At 59.5% G+C, this 15449-nt stretch overlaps 5 protein-coding genes across 5 annotated transcripts; all 5 read left to right on the plus strand.

Annotated features, from left to right (window-relative positions):
• Positions 1-755: 755 nt before the first annotated feature.
• On the plus strand, positions 756-2693 carry LMXM_28_1240 (putative p450 reductase; the record flags this gene model as incomplete). The annotated part of the gene is made up of 1 exon (XM_003876916.1): positions 756-2693. The coding sequence occupies one exon, from the start codon at positions 756-758 to the stop codon at positions 2691-2693; it is 1938 nt and encodes a 645-aa protein (XP_003876965.1).
• A 1391-nt stretch (positions 2694-4084) lies between these two features.
• On the plus strand, positions 4085-5401 carry LMXM_28_1250 (conserved hypothetical protein; the record flags this gene model as incomplete). Its single annotated transcript, XM_003876917.1, has 1 exon — positions 4085-5401. The coding sequence occupies one exon, from the start codon at positions 4085-4087 to the stop codon at positions 5399-5401; it is 1317 nt and encodes a 438-aa protein (XP_003876966.1).
• A 1114-nt stretch (positions 5402-6515) lies between these two features.
• On the plus strand, positions 6516-9863 carry LMXM_28_1260 (conserved hypothetical protein; the record flags this gene model as incomplete). Its single annotated transcript, XM_003876918.1, has 1 exon — positions 6516-9863. One exon carries the CDS (start codon positions 6516-6518, stop codon positions 9861-9863), a length of 3348 nt encoding a protein of 1115 aa, XP_003876967.1.
• A 1166-nt stretch (positions 9864-11029) lies between these two features.
• LMXM_28_1270 (conserved hypothetical protein) lies at positions 11030-12469 on the plus strand (the record flags this gene model as incomplete). Its single annotated transcript, XM_003876919.1, has 1 exon — positions 11030-12469. The coding sequence occupies one exon, from the start codon at positions 11030-11032 to the stop codon at positions 12467-12469; it is 1440 nt and encodes a 479-aa protein (XP_003876968.1).
• A 607-nt stretch (positions 12470-13076) lies between these two features.
• LMXM_28_1280 (putative phenylalanine-4-hydroxylase) lies at positions 13077-14435 on the plus strand (the record flags this gene model as incomplete). Its single annotated transcript, XM_003876920.1, has 1 exon — positions 13077-14435. One exon carries the CDS (start codon positions 13077-13079, stop codon positions 14433-14435), a length of 1359 nt encoding a protein of 452 aa, XP_003876969.1.
• Positions 14436-15449: the final 1014 nt, after the last annotated feature.

A 15449-nucleotide genomic window follows, 5' to 3' on the forward strand; every position in this document is an offset into this window, starting at 1 on the left:
CTCTTCTCCCCTTCGTCTTGTCGAGTTCCGCGCTAGATCATTGGGTCCTTCGCTTCCTAAGCTTTCAGCGAAGTACTATTGGGACGGGGGCAGGAGGAGAGCAACGGAAACAGCGAAACGAGGTCGTGGTAAAGTCGAAGGAAAAGGCAGAGAGAGGGAACGAGATACAGAGCATCGCTGCGCCTCACAGGCAACGGATCAAAAGGGACCACGTAAACAGCACAGATCGGAATGCCAGGTGCGTACTTACGTGCTAAGTCGCCTCGGTAGTCTCCGGTGTGTGTGTGTGTGTGTGTGTGTGTGCGTGCGATTCTCGACCGCCCCGCTCCCTCCCCCTCCCTCCTCTCTGTCTCCTTTTATTTTGACGCTCTTTTTTTCCTCGTTGTATTAACGGTCGTCTCTCAGCCAGTCCTCTCGGGTCTTGTGCGCAGCAGCACACACGTGCACAAGCACACGCCCCTCCCCCTCCCCCTCCCTCCCGCACGCGCGACAAAAAAAAAGCAGAAGGCCGCGTAAAGGTACCATAAGGAAGGACGGACAGCCGCAAAAGGTGCACCAGCCCGTTTGCAGCACACTCAGCAACGAACGGAAGAACAACTAACCAAGGAGCACGTGCACCGTGCCCTAACCGTTGTCGTCTTTCTGGGACTGGTAACCGGAAAAAGAGAGAGGCAGCGACTACACCCTCCCCCTTCCCCACTTCACATCTCGCCTACTCATCTAGTCCCCAACCCCTCCTCCCTTAAACTTTAGCCATGTCGTTCCTCTACATTGTCGCCACGGTGCTGTTCGCCTTGGCTGGCTATTTCTACTTCCAGCTGAACCGGCAGGCTTCCGGGCGCTATGGCGCTGTGTCTGCCACCACCAATCCCAATGGCAAGAAGGCGCCTGGCGTGAGCGACGCCGCTGCCAGCGGCAGTGACGCAGTTGCGAAGAACGAAAAGGAGGTCACTGTCCTGTTTGGATCGCAGACAGGCACGGCTGAGATGTTTGCCAAGACGCTGACTCGCGAGGGTACGAAGCTCGGTGTGCCTATCAAGGTATGCGACGTCGACTGCTACGAGGCGTACAACATGGAGTACGAGCGCCTTGTCATTCTAATATGCGCCACCTACGGCGAGGGCGAGCCGACTGACACAATGAAGAACTTCCACGACTGGATGATGGACGAGTGCCGCTCGCCAGGGGAGGAGCTGGCGAATGTGAAGTACGCCGTGTTCGGCCTGGGTGATCGTCAGTACAATTACTTCTGCGAGGAGGGTATCGTCATGGATAGCCGCTTCGAGGAGCTCGGGGCGCAGCGCATTTTCGGCCTTGGCTGCGGCGACTCGGGCAACGGGCAGCTGGAGGAACAGTTCGATGAGTGGTGCAAGGATCTCTGGCCCGCTGTCGGGCGTGCTCTGAACATCACTATCAAGGATAACTCGGAAGAGCCCGTGGAGCCACAGTGTCGAATCAAGTACTGGGAGGAGGCCGAGGAACCGCTTGCGTTCCCCAAGACGACTTCCGTGCTGGAGCCAACGCAGCGCCTGCCGGTGTGGGTGCCCATCATCCGCAACGAAGAGCTGCTGCGCAAGACCGAGGGGCACAGCACCCGCGCCATCGAGTTCAGCATCAGCGGCACCATCATCTCCTACCAAGCCGGTGATCACCTCGGCATCCTGCCGTGCAACCCGGATGAGCTTGTCTCACAGTACCTGCAGTCCCTCGGCATCTCCGACGAGGAAGCCTGCCGCGTCTTCTCTCTGCAGGAGAAAAGGACGCTCAAGAACGTCCTCCCAACTCGTGTGTCGATGCGCACGGCGCTTAAGTGGTACATCGACCTCACCGGACCCCCGAAGAAGTCGACGCTGCGCGCCTTTGCTCACTGCTGCACCGACCCCGTGCAGAAAGAGGAGCTGCTGCGCATTCTGCGCGTGAACCCGGACGCACAGAGGGAGTTCGCGAAACTATGCGGTAAGCTGCGCACGATGCTAGGCTTCCTGCGCAAGTTCAACTCTGCCAAGGTGCCGCAGTCCTTTTTCCTCGAGCTCATGCCGCGCATCGCGCCCCGCTACTACTCTATCTCCTCCGACCTCCTTGCCACACCGACCTTGGTGGGGACGACGGTCGGCATTATCGATGGTGGTCTGTGCACGAACATGCTGGCCAGGATGCAGGTGGGCGACAAGGTGCCCGTGTTTGTGCGCAAGTCCAACTTCCACCTCCCGTTGCGGCACAAGGAGCGGCCGGTGGTGATGATTGGCGCCGGCACCGGTGTGGCACCATTCATCGGCTTCATTGCGCGCCGTGGGGTCTGGAAGCAGAAAGGCACTGAACTCGGCAAGTCCATCCTCTTCTTTGGCTGCCGCCGGCATGACGAGGATCACATCTTCGAGGACTACTGCACGGAGGCGGTGCACGAAGGGGTCCTGTCGGCGCTGGTGACCGCGTACAGTCGCGACCAAGCCCACAAGGTGTACGTCCAGCACCGGCTGAGGGAGCGGGGGGCGGAGATATGGGAAATGTTGGTATCGGGCGCGAATGTCTACATCTGCGGTGACTCGAGGCGCATGGCCAAGGACGTGGAGGCGGAGCTCAAACGCATTGTGGAGGTGGAGGGCAAGATGTCGCGCGAGGCCGCTACCGAGCACATCAGAGCGATGGAAAAGGAGGGGCGGTACCTAAAGGATGTGTGGTCGTCGGCCTTGTAGGAAACCCCGATGGACGAGGAGAGAGAAGTGAAGAAAGGTGAGAATGTGATGAAGCAACACAATTTTTCGTGAGAAGGCAATCATGTGTAAGGCACACCCGGAGGGGGCGACCATCTACGTATGGGGAGGTCGGGCGACGTGGATACGTGAAGGGGAGGGGGCACTGAAGAAGGGCAGGGTCAGGCAAAGAGGCGATGGACGGATAGCGGTGTTCGCCAGTGACACCACCGGAGGAGAGAAGATGGTGTGCGCTTTTGGCTCTGCGCCTATGACCTTCGTAGCGTCCTTGTCACAGTCGTCCTACCTAGGAGGCAGCAGTATCTGGGTCTGTGAAGATCGTGTGTACGTTCTAATTTCCCTCTCTGCTCTTGTTCGAGGTATGGGCCTCACCACCGTCCGTTTGACCGTATTCTTCGACGTACACGGTCCCACCCCCTTCCCCTTTTCCTTCCACCCACCCTCCGTTGAACTTCCCTCTCCCTCTCTCACTCACTCACTCACTCACACCCCGCACGTCCCGCACGTCGTGCATGGCGTATGTCGCCGTCGGTGGACAAATCGGAAAAAAAATCCTCTTCTCCTCCTCCTTCGTAAGCCTCCGCCTTGCGTCTCTCGGCGATGTTCGGTGACCGTGTAAAGCTCACACACACGCACGCATAGGGAAAAAATGATGATACGAGGTGATATGTGCAACAGGCGGGTCGAAGCAGGTCCTGACATATCTAATGTAGCGGAGGTATCCTGCATGCGCAGCGACTCAGATACACACGCATATCTGGTGTGGTGTGTTTGCAGGGCGTATCTTTGATAGGCCCTTCCCCCCTCACCACCCCCTGCTCATGTCTGCCTACTCTTTCTCTTCTATTCCTCGCCGGCTACGGTGCTTCAGGGAACCGGAGACGTCAAAAGAGGGCGGGGGAGGGCACGTGCACAGCAGGAAAGACCCTTGCCGGGGATCAGCCGTACTCGACTCGGTGGACCCGACACAGACCGCGCTCCTCTCCCTGAAGGGCAAAATGGAGGACTTCGTCGATCTGTCAACCCCCCCCTAATGTGCTTTGCCTCCTCTTCCTCTGTCTCGTTCTGATTTCGCATACCTCTTCTTCTCTGAATGATGCGTCTGTGCGGCATCACTGCCTCTCTGCGCTCCGTGTCTTTTTCCCGTTTCTTGTTGTGCTTTTGTGGCACAAGCACAGGTGGTGCGTCGCTCCCCACCCCTCCCTCCCTCCCCCTCCATTGTCTCTCTATCGAAGCCTTGCACGAGTGCCCCCCCCCTCTCTCCCCCGCCTAGCCCCAATACAGCCAAGCGCACACATAGATATCCCCTCCACGACTCATCACGAGTATCATCATTCCTACCTGTCTTTGCCTCGTCACCTCCTCTTTTAGCCATGTCCTTCACGCTGATGGCCTGCACCGATATTCGGGGGCAGAAGGTGAACATCGAGCTCCCCTTTGAGCAGCCGCCCTCCTCGATGGAGGTGTTGCGGTCTACCCTCGAGCATCTGTTCCGTCGAGAGGAGGAGGCAATCAAGTACTCGATGGGCTACACAGACATGCGCGCGTGCGAGCCCTTCACGATCAACCGCCTGCAGCGCTACGACGACGACTCGCAGCGCTGGGCAGATGTTACGTCCATTGACGTGCTCCAAACGTACGACCAGATCTACGTGTTTCGCAGGAACAGCACCAAGGCGGACATCTCCACCCAGCGAGAGCTGCCACCACCCAGGATGTCGGAGTTCTTTCACGACCCGGCTGCCCCTGGGTCCTTCCACACGCCACGCGGGTCATTACGCATGAAAGAGAACGGTACCGCAGCCGCTTCGGTTCCCACCAGCGGTGACTACGGCGGGAGTGCGTCACCGAACCAGGCGCGTCCCAGCGCTGGCAGTAGCCTCTACAGGGGCGGTGGTGCCTCTGGCTCCGCGCCGGCCGCACGGCCTCCGGAGCGCTACCCCGAAGCCGACCCTTACCCGGTGTCAGCGCCACCGCCTACCTCTGCCGCGGCGCTGCCGACACCACCGCCGTCGTCGTCTTTCTACTACAAGGAGCGCACCACACCGGAGCGGGTGGAGTACCTCTTCTCCTTCGGCAGTCAGCACAACGGCAGCGCCTTTCTTACAGAAAAGGCGTTCGAGCACATTTTTCTCGTGGCCAGTGTTGCCTTCCCGGTCGAGGTTCTGCAGGACCTCTTCGCCCACTTCGCCACACGCGGGGATGGTGGTGTGGGTACGGCGACCATGAGTCAGGAGAGCTTCCAAGAGTTCGCCACGTACTTCCCGGTCCTGGTGAACATCGCCTACCAGCGCATCACAAACCGAAATCGTGAGGAGGCAATTCGCGCAGCGCAGCTCGACAACGCCAAGCAGGTAAAACAGGCGCGGCGCCAGCTGCAGGAATTGGAGGCCCGACTCGAAGCCGCACGCAAGCAGGTGCAGGAGGCCGAGCAACGCGAGGCTCGCCTGCAGGAGGACCTCTACGATATTAGCATGCAGCGTGATCCGGAGTATTGCCAAGATGAGCAGAAGCTTCTGGACAAGGAGGTGAGCGTCTTCAAGTACCGTGAGCGACTGTCCCGCGAGGAACGCGACTATGAGCGACTAGCTATCGAGCGACGGAAGCGCGCCGTGGCAGCCGCGGGGCGTTCCCGGTCTCACTCCCCACAAGGGACGTACGACCCGAGCCGATATGGCCCCCGTGATTAGATTGGTGTTTTCCTGCCACTGCAGTCGAACTCTCGGCATAGGCGCAACGAAAAGGAACTGTGTCGCCACAGGAAAGCGGACGAGCAAGGCGCCTGTTACACTGGTGACGGGCCTCGGGGGCTAGGGGGCGGGGGGGTGCAGGTGCAGGGAACATGCACTAAAGCCGTTTCCCTCGTAGCCCTCCATCGCCCCCCCCCCACACACACACGCACACCTGTCGACTGCCGCTCTTACAGCGTGTATTTCTGCGTCTGTATGTATTTGTATTTTATGGCCGTGTGCGTGTGCGGCTGTGTGCGCGCGCATGTTCGCCGATATATCTGTGCATCCTCCCTATGTGTGAGATACCTCGCACAGGCACATGCACGCATCATAGACGCAGGCGCACACGGCACAAAGGCGGAAGGACAGAAGTGTGAAGGGAAGATGAGGAAGGATAGTCGTGGCAGCCATGGAAAAGAAAGCAGAAGGGGAAGGGGGAGGGGGTGGTGCGGGATGCGCTCTGGCGCACTCTCTCTTTTCCTTTTCCTCCCCCCCCCAGTATGAAAGCGAGACAGAAGCGGAACGATGAGAACCGCTCTCGCCTTCTCGACTGCCAACGACATCATCATCGGCTACTGGGCAGGACGTCGAGACTCGCTCAGAAATGCGCCGGCAGGGCGTCATGTGGGTTCTTTTTTGTGTTTTCGTAGGGGGAGAGAGAGGCTTTCTCTCTCTCTCTCCTCAGTGCTGTCACCGTGAATGGACAACTCAAAAGCGCACATGGTGTTTCTCGCCCTTGCTGGGGGGTCCGCCAGGCGCACGTTTTGTCTGTGTGCTTCCACAGTCGACCCCTCACTCATCCTCGGCTCTCCCTTGCCACGGCCTTGTCCACGCACGTGGATTTCTGGCGACTGCCGCCTTTACCACACTCTCCGTTGCACGCACGCGCGCAGACATCCGCACACAGCTGAAGGCCGCACAGAAGGAAAACACACGATATTTATCCGCCTTCCCTTCACCGTTCCTTTTTAATATATATATTGCCGTCATGCCGTTTGATACCGTTGGGGGCCTGCCCCCAATGCCGACGCATGCGAGAGGCGCCACCTTGTACTATCCCCGGCAGCCTCACATGCTAATGGTTGCTCGCACTGCTCGGCCGCGTGAAAAGGCCGCCGGCTCCGCTACACTGCGATCACCGCTCTATCTGTTCGGGAATGCCGGTGACTGTGGTGAAAGTGATAAGGAGAGCGATAGTGCAACACCACCACTGTCGCGGTCGGCTTCATCACCCAAGCCGCTCGTGCCCTATGCGTCCAGCGATGCCCTGCCGCCAAACCCATGGCGGCAACGAACAACAGTGGATGACTTGGAGAGGGCTCAGCGCAGAGACCCCCGCGGTGTCGCACAGTTCAGGCCTGTCCTGCAAGCCGCCAGAGAGACCTTAGACAGCCCATTGAGTGAACCAAAGCCGCTGCTGGAGCCGTACCTCTACGCGCAGGACCTGGCGCGAGTTGCGACGGTGGATGCATGGCAATTGCGCCGCAGCCGATACTTGCAACGACTTCGAAACGGTGCCGCCACCCCGCGGGAGGTGCACGTGGGTGACGGGGGCCCCCGATGCCACTCACGCTACCTTGACACGGGGATCTCTGCCTTGCCGCGACTCAACAGCAGTGATGACGACCCCTCTAACGAGCGCCATAGTCTGAACACAGCTGACAAGAACGGCCTCGACAGCCACCTCGCCCGCTCATCCTCCACAACGCCGATACCGCTGCCGCTTCTCACGCCATTCGCGCCGGTGGAGTCACCCGAGATCACGAAGGAGTCCACCGTCAGCCGAACTGACGCCGGCGCATCCGCGTGGCGAATGAGGAGCGGTGCTCACGACGCGTCTCCGCTGCTGAGCGGAGCAAACCCAAATGTGCTGGCGGTGCGCTGCCTCTTTCAGGCCGCCCGCATGGAAGCTGCCGCGGCGGCGCGGTCGATCCCAGAGTCTGCTGATGAGATTGCGTCCTCTCTCTCCGCGCAAAGCACGAGCAAGAGTCACCGGTGGCAACCGCGCGCGTCCCTGACCCACAAGCCAACCGGGACACTCCTCAAGAGCGGCGCCGACGCCATGCCCCCTGACCGTGGGGGTGCTGGCGGTCCGAAAGTCGACCCCGACACTTTCTCAAAGGCTTCCGCTGCTTCCGGTGCTACCAGCGCCGCACCTCTGGGGTTGCTGGGCAACTTGTTCATTGACGACGCCACACTCGCGCTCTTTGGCTGTAGGGACACAGATCGTGACGAGGAGGAGCTCGTGAACACCTCCAATTCTACGGTGACGCTACCGTCAGACCACGGCCTGGCCGACATCCTGCGCGATCGAGTGCACCAAAGGACCGTCACCTTTACTCTCTCTTCAAGCCACACGCTGGATGAGCCTCCGATGACGACGAAGACACACGCAATTCTGGGAAAAGCTCGACTGGCCACCAACACATCCACGCAGGCCCTTCTCATTAGAGCAGCAAGCCCGGAGAAACTCCCACGAGCTGCAGCCGGCGGCGAGGCATTTCCGGCACAGCCGACGTCTGCCACATCTCGGAATCTTGTGCAAGCGATGCGGCGGCTTCTCTATGCGGAGGAGTACGAGCGCGGTCTGCTGTGCCAGCTCGCCCAGCAGTCCTCTCCGACGCGTTGGTACTCGACGTTGCTGCCGAACGGCAAAGACGGCATTCGCTTCCGCCTCCTCATTCCACCGACCATGACCGATGACGTAGCTGTGCATGAGCGCCTCTACAGTGCCATACGACATGCTGCGCAGGCGATTGCGCAACCTCGTCGCGACGCGACTGCGGCAGAGGAAGCCCGCCGCCACGCACCGCTGCCCGTGCTCAACAAGAGGAGCGTCAGCCAGTCCTTCTGTGCCGCTGACGACGCCCAGCTCACGGTGGAGAGGGCCGGCGCTGAGAAGACGCTTCTATTGAAAAGATGGACCAGCCTCCACGAAAACCTCTCCGCCCAGCTCCGCCTCTTCGGTGAAGAGGCGGCGCAGCGTCGTAGGCTGCTAGGTGAGTTCCTTTCGTGCACGCACCCTTTCCCGTGCATGTGTCTCACCTGCGACCTGGAGGTGCTCGCCATGTCAGCCGTGCCGCTGGAGCCTACAGTAAAACCCGCCTGCTGGTACGCCTCGGTCGTGCTCAGTCGCCACAAGGACGTGTTGCAGAAGGAGCTGCTGGCACGTTACCACGCAGAGCGTCATCGTCTCTACGACCTCTTCAAGGTAGAGTTCAGCGCTCTATACACCTACAAGAAACTTGTGTCGCATGAGGCACGTCGGTTTAGGCAAATGATACGGTATCATGAGTTTTGCCTCCGTGTGGCAGAGTCGCGCGAAGGCGACCGGCAGCAGCCACGCAGCGAAGACGTGCCACCGGCCGATTTTGCGACGCCAAGACCCTCTTCTTCTGGCTTCACAGCACTCACCCCCATGCAGACGGCGCTGCTTGAGGTCGTTGACGAGTCTGAAGCAGCGCTTCCGATGCGTGCACGCTTGCTCCACCACGGTGGCTCGTGCATGTGGCGGTTGCGGCAGCGTCGACTGCGCTGCTGCGCCGCCTTCGACTCCCCCTTCTTCTCGTATCTGCTGTACACAGACGTCCTGACGACCGTCGCCGCAGAGGAGGAGGTGCGCACCATGCGGATGGTGTCCGAGACGGTCGAGCGCGCGGCGCTAAAGGCATCTATGATAGCCGAGGAGGCGTTTGCCCACTTCAGCGAGAGTGAGCGGCGAGCCCGCGTGCAGGTAAGCGCGGAGCGGGATGAAGCGTACGACGCGTTGTGCGCTGGGCCTCTCGCCGACCTGCAGGCGGCCTACGCAGCAGAGCTGCAGAAGGCACAGGTCGCGGCATATGCCAAGTCGTGCGAGGAGGCCCGGCAGAGCTTCGTGGCCGCTGCAGTAGCGGAGAAGATGGCAGCCGAGGAGGGGGAAATGAACTGGTATCGCCAGTTTGTGTTCGAAATGCGGCAGCGTTCCTTGGCCCTGTTGGTTGCCGGCCGCTCTGCCGCGCAGTCGACGGCGGCGTCGCGAGAGTGGTTAGGCCGTCAGCAGCACATGTCACTGCTTAACAACGAGCAACGATTGCGCGACCGCATTGTGCTCGTGGAAGAGACGGATGTGCGTGTGCGGATTACGGCGGCTGCTGAAGCGTCTTTGAGGCACGCACGCAAGCGCGAAGCTCTTCGATTGAGCGAGGAGGCGGCGACCACGCGAGAGGCTGCCCAGCGCGCGGTGGAGGCGGTTCAGCGCGCGTGCGATCTGGCGGAGGCGGCCGTACGCGCCCAGCTGCAGCGGGAGGAGCGTGCGGCGGATCCGAGCAAGCGCCCGAGTGTCCACATGCGGGCCGACACCGTGAACTCCTTTTTCAGGATGACAGCAGAGCTTGAGGAGGACTTTGATGTGTTCTTGTCAAATCTCAGCAGTGACACGTGAGTGTCGGCGCTCCCAGAAAACAGCGCGGTGTCTTTTTCACGCCCTTACATGTGTTTGATGTAAGACAGGCGCGCCCCAAGTGCGCCATCGCTCTCTCTGTCTGTCTCTGTGTTCTTTTTCCTTTCATTGTTGGCGGGCGGTGCTGATGTCCATCTGTGTGGCACTCGTTCTCCGCTTCGATTGCCCCCCCCCTTTGAAAGGCTCTTTGGCTGCTTCGTGTACTTTTCGTGGCCGTCGTGGCCGCCTCTCTTGCTGCGGTCGCTCCTTCTCCCTCTCTGTTAACCCACTTCTGTGCTCCCTCCCTCGTGGCCATCGTGTGGGCTCTCATGTACAGACAGACACATACAAACATATATGTATATGTGTATGTGTATATATGTGTGTGAATGTGTGTTTTTTTTCTGTTCTTGCCCGAATGACGTGGCCGCACTGCACCAAGCATGTCATGTATCTCCCTTGTATGTGTGCACGCTGGCCCCTTTCTTCCCTAAGTACGCACATGCGCAGTGCACTTCGCGGGTGACGACATCCACATGTGACAAGGACTTGGAACCAAACCGAAAAGACAGCGGCTTCACGGCACTGGACACCACCTCCTCGCCGGCTGCACGGGCGGTAGGCGTCGGCGATGGTCTTCGCATGGGGTGCCGAAACACGGCATAGCGCTTGCTGATTCTTGTCTGCAGCATCTGCATGGCAGCAAAGAAAAGAACACGTACTCGGCAGATGATCGAGGCATGTTTGTTAACCGTTACATGTGCCGTCCGAGGTCGTCACTCACTGCCCCGCTCTTGTCTGGGCAGGTCCTCTCTCGCAATCTCCTCCACATTTGGACGACTCTTTCCCTTCTCTCTCTCCCCCACCCACCGCGCATCCTGCACCACGCTTTGTTTTCTTGTTTTTCTCTCTCCTTGGTGACGCACTTGCATGACGCACAGAAGCCACAGTTGCCTCAACACTGGGTTTGGAGGACGACGAGGGAGAAGAAGAGGAAGAGAGGAGAGGTGCGCGTCAGTCCGCTGTGCGCCATCACTCCTCTTCACGCCGATCACGTTTGCTACCTCTCGTCTGCACAGCACAGAATCCCGAGAATTCGCGGCCCTACCAAAGCAGCCGTGTTGGACCGTTTCACGGAAACAAGAGGAAAAACGGGTGGGCCAAACACAATGGAATCGAAGGCCAGCCTCCCATCACACTATGAATGCCTTGGTGTAGACCCATCCATCAACTCCGTGGACTTGGCGCGGCAATACAAGAAGCTGTCACTGCAACTGCATCCAGACCGGGCAGTCTATCGGGACGACGCCGGCAATGAGATGCACGTGCAGGCACGCTATCAGCGCATCACGGAGGCCTACGCGGTTCTGTCAGACCCAAAGAAACGTAGCGCATACGACGCAAAGCACGGTGTAAACTTTCAATCGCGCCTGGCGCGCTTGCAGACCGCCATTGGTCAGCACAACACCATGGCGATGCAGCGCACCGCGATGGGCCGTAAGACGGCCGATTCGGCCTTTACATCCTCTCCCACGACTGATGAGCATGGCGCGCAGCACCTGCATGCTGCACCGCACAAGGTTTCTGCAGAGCGCACGGGTGACGATGACGACGATGAGGACTATGACCCAAACGACGTCTGCGTCCCGCCACGTGGCGCGCCGCATCAAGCCAGCTCAAGTAGCCTGCATAGCGACGATAGCTGTGATGCACATGGAGAGGGCAACTATATCGCCCGTCTGTTCAGCTTACAGCTGCGCGTCGGTGCTGAGGAGGCGCCAAAGACACGCAACGGGGTGCCCGTGGCGCACTACCAGACTATCACGCTTACCCGTGCGTTCAGCTCACCAGCATCGCCCTACGCCGGCACGTGGGGTCTCGTCTTCGAAAAGAACGAACTCGTGGGCCTCGATGACGAATACCCGGAGGAACTGGAGCGCATCACCGGCCTCGCTGCCGTCCCGTTCCCGTCTGTGGTGCAGCAGATCAACGACACAATGGTGCTACCGACGACAGACGTGCCGCGACTGCTCTCTCGGCTCCACGAAGCAGAGTGCACACGGAGATCAGTGGTGAGCCCCGTCACAGGCCAAACTGCGTCGACCACTAATGGCGCACGCTCGGGCGAGTGTGAACAGTTGGGTGAGGTGCATGTGGAGGCCCCGACAGACCTTTCACCGTTCCCCTCGACGGAACACCTCCACTTGGTCTTGGCCTATAGCATCGTGGCATACGATCTCGTTGGTGAGGTACACTTGCTGGGCGATGATGAGGTGATCAGCCGTTTGGTGCCGTCGTGGTGCGTTGCCCCACAACTGAGCCCGCTCATGCCGGATGCGGCCGTCCTGTCTGTAAACAACACCCATGTCCGCTCCGCAGCGGAGCTGCGGGCGGCCGTGCGGGCGGCGGTGCTCGATGGAGAGGACGAGGACACCATGCAGGCGGTGAAGCGAGCTCGCACATCGCGCGCTGTTGTTGTGGAATTTTGCCAGCTTCCGTTTCTGTGCTCGGGTTCGTCGCTTGACGATGTCTCCCGATCCCCACCACCACCACACCTAGACTTGACGGATGAAACACCGCGAGCCTCGCACGCCTCCCTTCTCTTCTGACGCACAACACGCACACACACACAAGTGGACACGAGAAGAAAACAGCGAAAACAAGAGAAGAGGAGGAGTTCATGCTCTACGCACACCTCCCCCCTCCTCCCACACACACACATCTGCAGCTCGCCTGCCCTCGTAGCGGAGATGGCACGGGGAACGGCATGGACAGCATTCTCTTGCTGCTGCTGTTTTCTTTTTTGTCCTTGCAACGGGCACCGCACACAACTGTTGCGGTGATGCTCCCCGTGACGATTGTGCCCTCTGGTACGTCTCTGGATCACAGTCCCCCCTCTCTTGCGTGCTCGCCTAAAAGACCTTTGTTATGGCCGCGATTGGTGTTTTCTGAATGCTTTTCGCATGGCTGCGCCTCTGCTCTCCTCTCCTCCCTCACGCACATCCACATGGACAAACACATGCCCCCACTCCTCTGCTGAGCATGGCGACCAACACACAAGCAACTGTCCTCTACCCCCCACCATCACCACCCACCACCCAATTTCGGAACGCAGTGCCCCTTCGCTTGGCGTACACACAGCGTCCCTAACGCGCAGTCCTCGCGCTTACAGTCTTCCCTCTCTCCCTTGTCTGCCTGCCTTCTCTTGAGAATAACATGCTGTTGCGCAGTCGAGTGTTCCAGGGGGCTGCCATGGGCGCCGCCGCCACCCTGAAGCACCAGTACACCTCCACCGGGAGCAACATCAAGGGCGCCGACAAGAAGACGCGGTGCCGCACGTCCCTGCAGGTATCACTCTCCACTGATAAGCCTGGCGAGCTGTGTCACCTGCTGAGCGTCTTCAAGACGTACAGCATCAACATCAGCCAGGTCGCCAACCGTCCTCGCGCGTACGAAAACAAGGCGCCGCTGTGCACCATCTTCCTCGACGTGGATGCCTACATTGAGAGCGAAAGCATGAAGAAGGTCATGGCGGAGCTGAACGCAAAATTTTCAAATGTTGTCGTGTCCGGATCGTGGGTGATTCCGTGGTATCCGACGGAGCCCAAAGACCTCGACAAACTCGATCAGAGCACGCTCGCTGCCGGCGAGGAGCTGCAAGAAGACCCGGAGAACCCCCACCCTGGCTTCCACGACGAGGTCTACCGCGCCCGCCGCCGCGAGATTGTCAGGCTTGCCAAGAACTACAAAACCGGCGATCAGATCCCGATTGTAAACTACACAGAGGAGGAGAACCGCGTGTGGACGGTAGTCTACGACCACCTGGCCCGCCTGTACCCGACGCACGCGTGCCAGCAGTACAACTACGTCTTTCCGCTGCTCCTCGAAAACGGTGTGCTGAGCCGCACCCAAATGCCGCAGCTGCGCGATGTGAGCGAGTTCCTGAACGAGGCGACCGGCTTCACGGTGCGCCCGGTGACGGGGCTGCTGACGTCGCGCGACTTCTTGAACGCCCTGGCGTTCCGCATTTTTTACAGCACCCAGTACATTCGCCACGCCGCGCAGCCGTTGTACACGCCGGAGCCGGACATGGTGCATGACATCATTGGTCACCTGCCCCTGCTCTCTGATCCTGACTTCGCCAAGTTCACCCAGACGATCGGCCTCGCGTCCCTTGGTGCCAGCGATGAGCTGCTGGACAAATTGGCAAAGGTCTACTGGTATAGCGTCGAGTTCGGCCTCTGCAGCGAGGGTGGCCGGCGCAAGGCCTACGGTGCTGGTGTTTTATCGAGCTGTGGCGAGCTAGAGTACGCACTGAGCGACAAGCCGGAGTGCGTCCCGTGGGACCCCACAGTGGCCTCCAAAACGCCGTTCCCCATCACCAAGTATCAGCCGCGGTACTTTGTGGCCGAAAGCTTCCCAGATGCGCAGCGTAAGCTGGAGACGTGGCTCAGCTCTCAGGAGAGGCCGCTGTACACCGTCTACAACTCGTACTCGCGGTGCGTGCAGTCGTACCCGAAGAACACGTGGAACATGCTTCAGGAGCAGATGAAGCGAACGAACTTCACCTTCTAAGAAAAGCAGAAGACAACGAAACTGCACACACACGCAAGCACGTGCTCTCGTGCAGAGGAAACCAAGGTGGAGCAGGTGCGTGGCCCGAGGACACGGGCACTGGCTGCTACAAGATGTAAGAGGACGAGAGTGATGGGAGCACGCATCAAGGCAGGTGTCATGCTACCTCGCACGCCAAGGCTAGACGGTCGCATGTAAGCATGCATGCGCGACGCATGTGCTGGCGATGGTGTGTTGCTGAACAGTTTCTCCTATTCTGTTTCTCCTCTTCCGTGTTTCTCTTGTATCTTTTCGCTTTTTCCTTTTGTGTTGTTGCTGGATGATATCAGCCGCCGGCGATGGTCGTCGTACTCACGTGAGTGTGTAGTATGGGGCACCTTTCCATAGTGCGACTGCCGATGTCTGTCGGCGGTAACCCCTGCTCTCCCCCTCCCCCTCATATTGGTGTGTGCATGCGTGTGTATCTGTGTCTCCCTCGCCGCAGTCGCCTCTTTGTTGTTTTCATTTTCATTGGTCGCCCTCCCTCCCTCCCTCCTCCGCTCCGCCGTCCTCCCACCCTACCCTGTGCCTCTTCACGGGGCGTCACGCCAAGCCGGCAAGGCGCTCGTGGTGTGTGTGTTGGGGAGAGGTGGTGCTACATGTATGAGCTTGACTGCATGTTGCCTACCAGCGTCCTTGAGCAAGAAGATGCTGTTTAGAAATGGCTTTTGGTGCTTGCTCGGATTTTGCGCGCTGCCGTGATGCAGGAGGAGACGAACCGCGAAGTGACACGGATGCACAAAACAAGTGCGACGTAGGAACGGGAAGGAGCGAGGCCGTGATGAGAGAGTGGGCGGGTCAGTTCTTGGGAGGAGCATGGAAGCAGACGACCCAGACAAGATCTCCGTTGATGTTCCACCGCTCCCCCACCTCCTACTCTCCAGACACACACACACACCCATACTGTGGTGTCCCCTCCCCCTCGTCCGTATTTTGCGCTCTCTTCGGTGTCTATCACGAAATCATGCATCACTC

The sequence above is a fragment of the Leishmania mexicana genome, chromosome 28 (genome assembly GCF_000234665.1).
Source record: "Leishmania mexicana MHOM/GT/2001/U1103 complete genome, chromosome 28".
NCBI lineage: Eukaryota > Euglenozoa > Kinetoplastea > Trypanosomatida > Trypanosomatidae > Leishmania > Leishmania mexicana.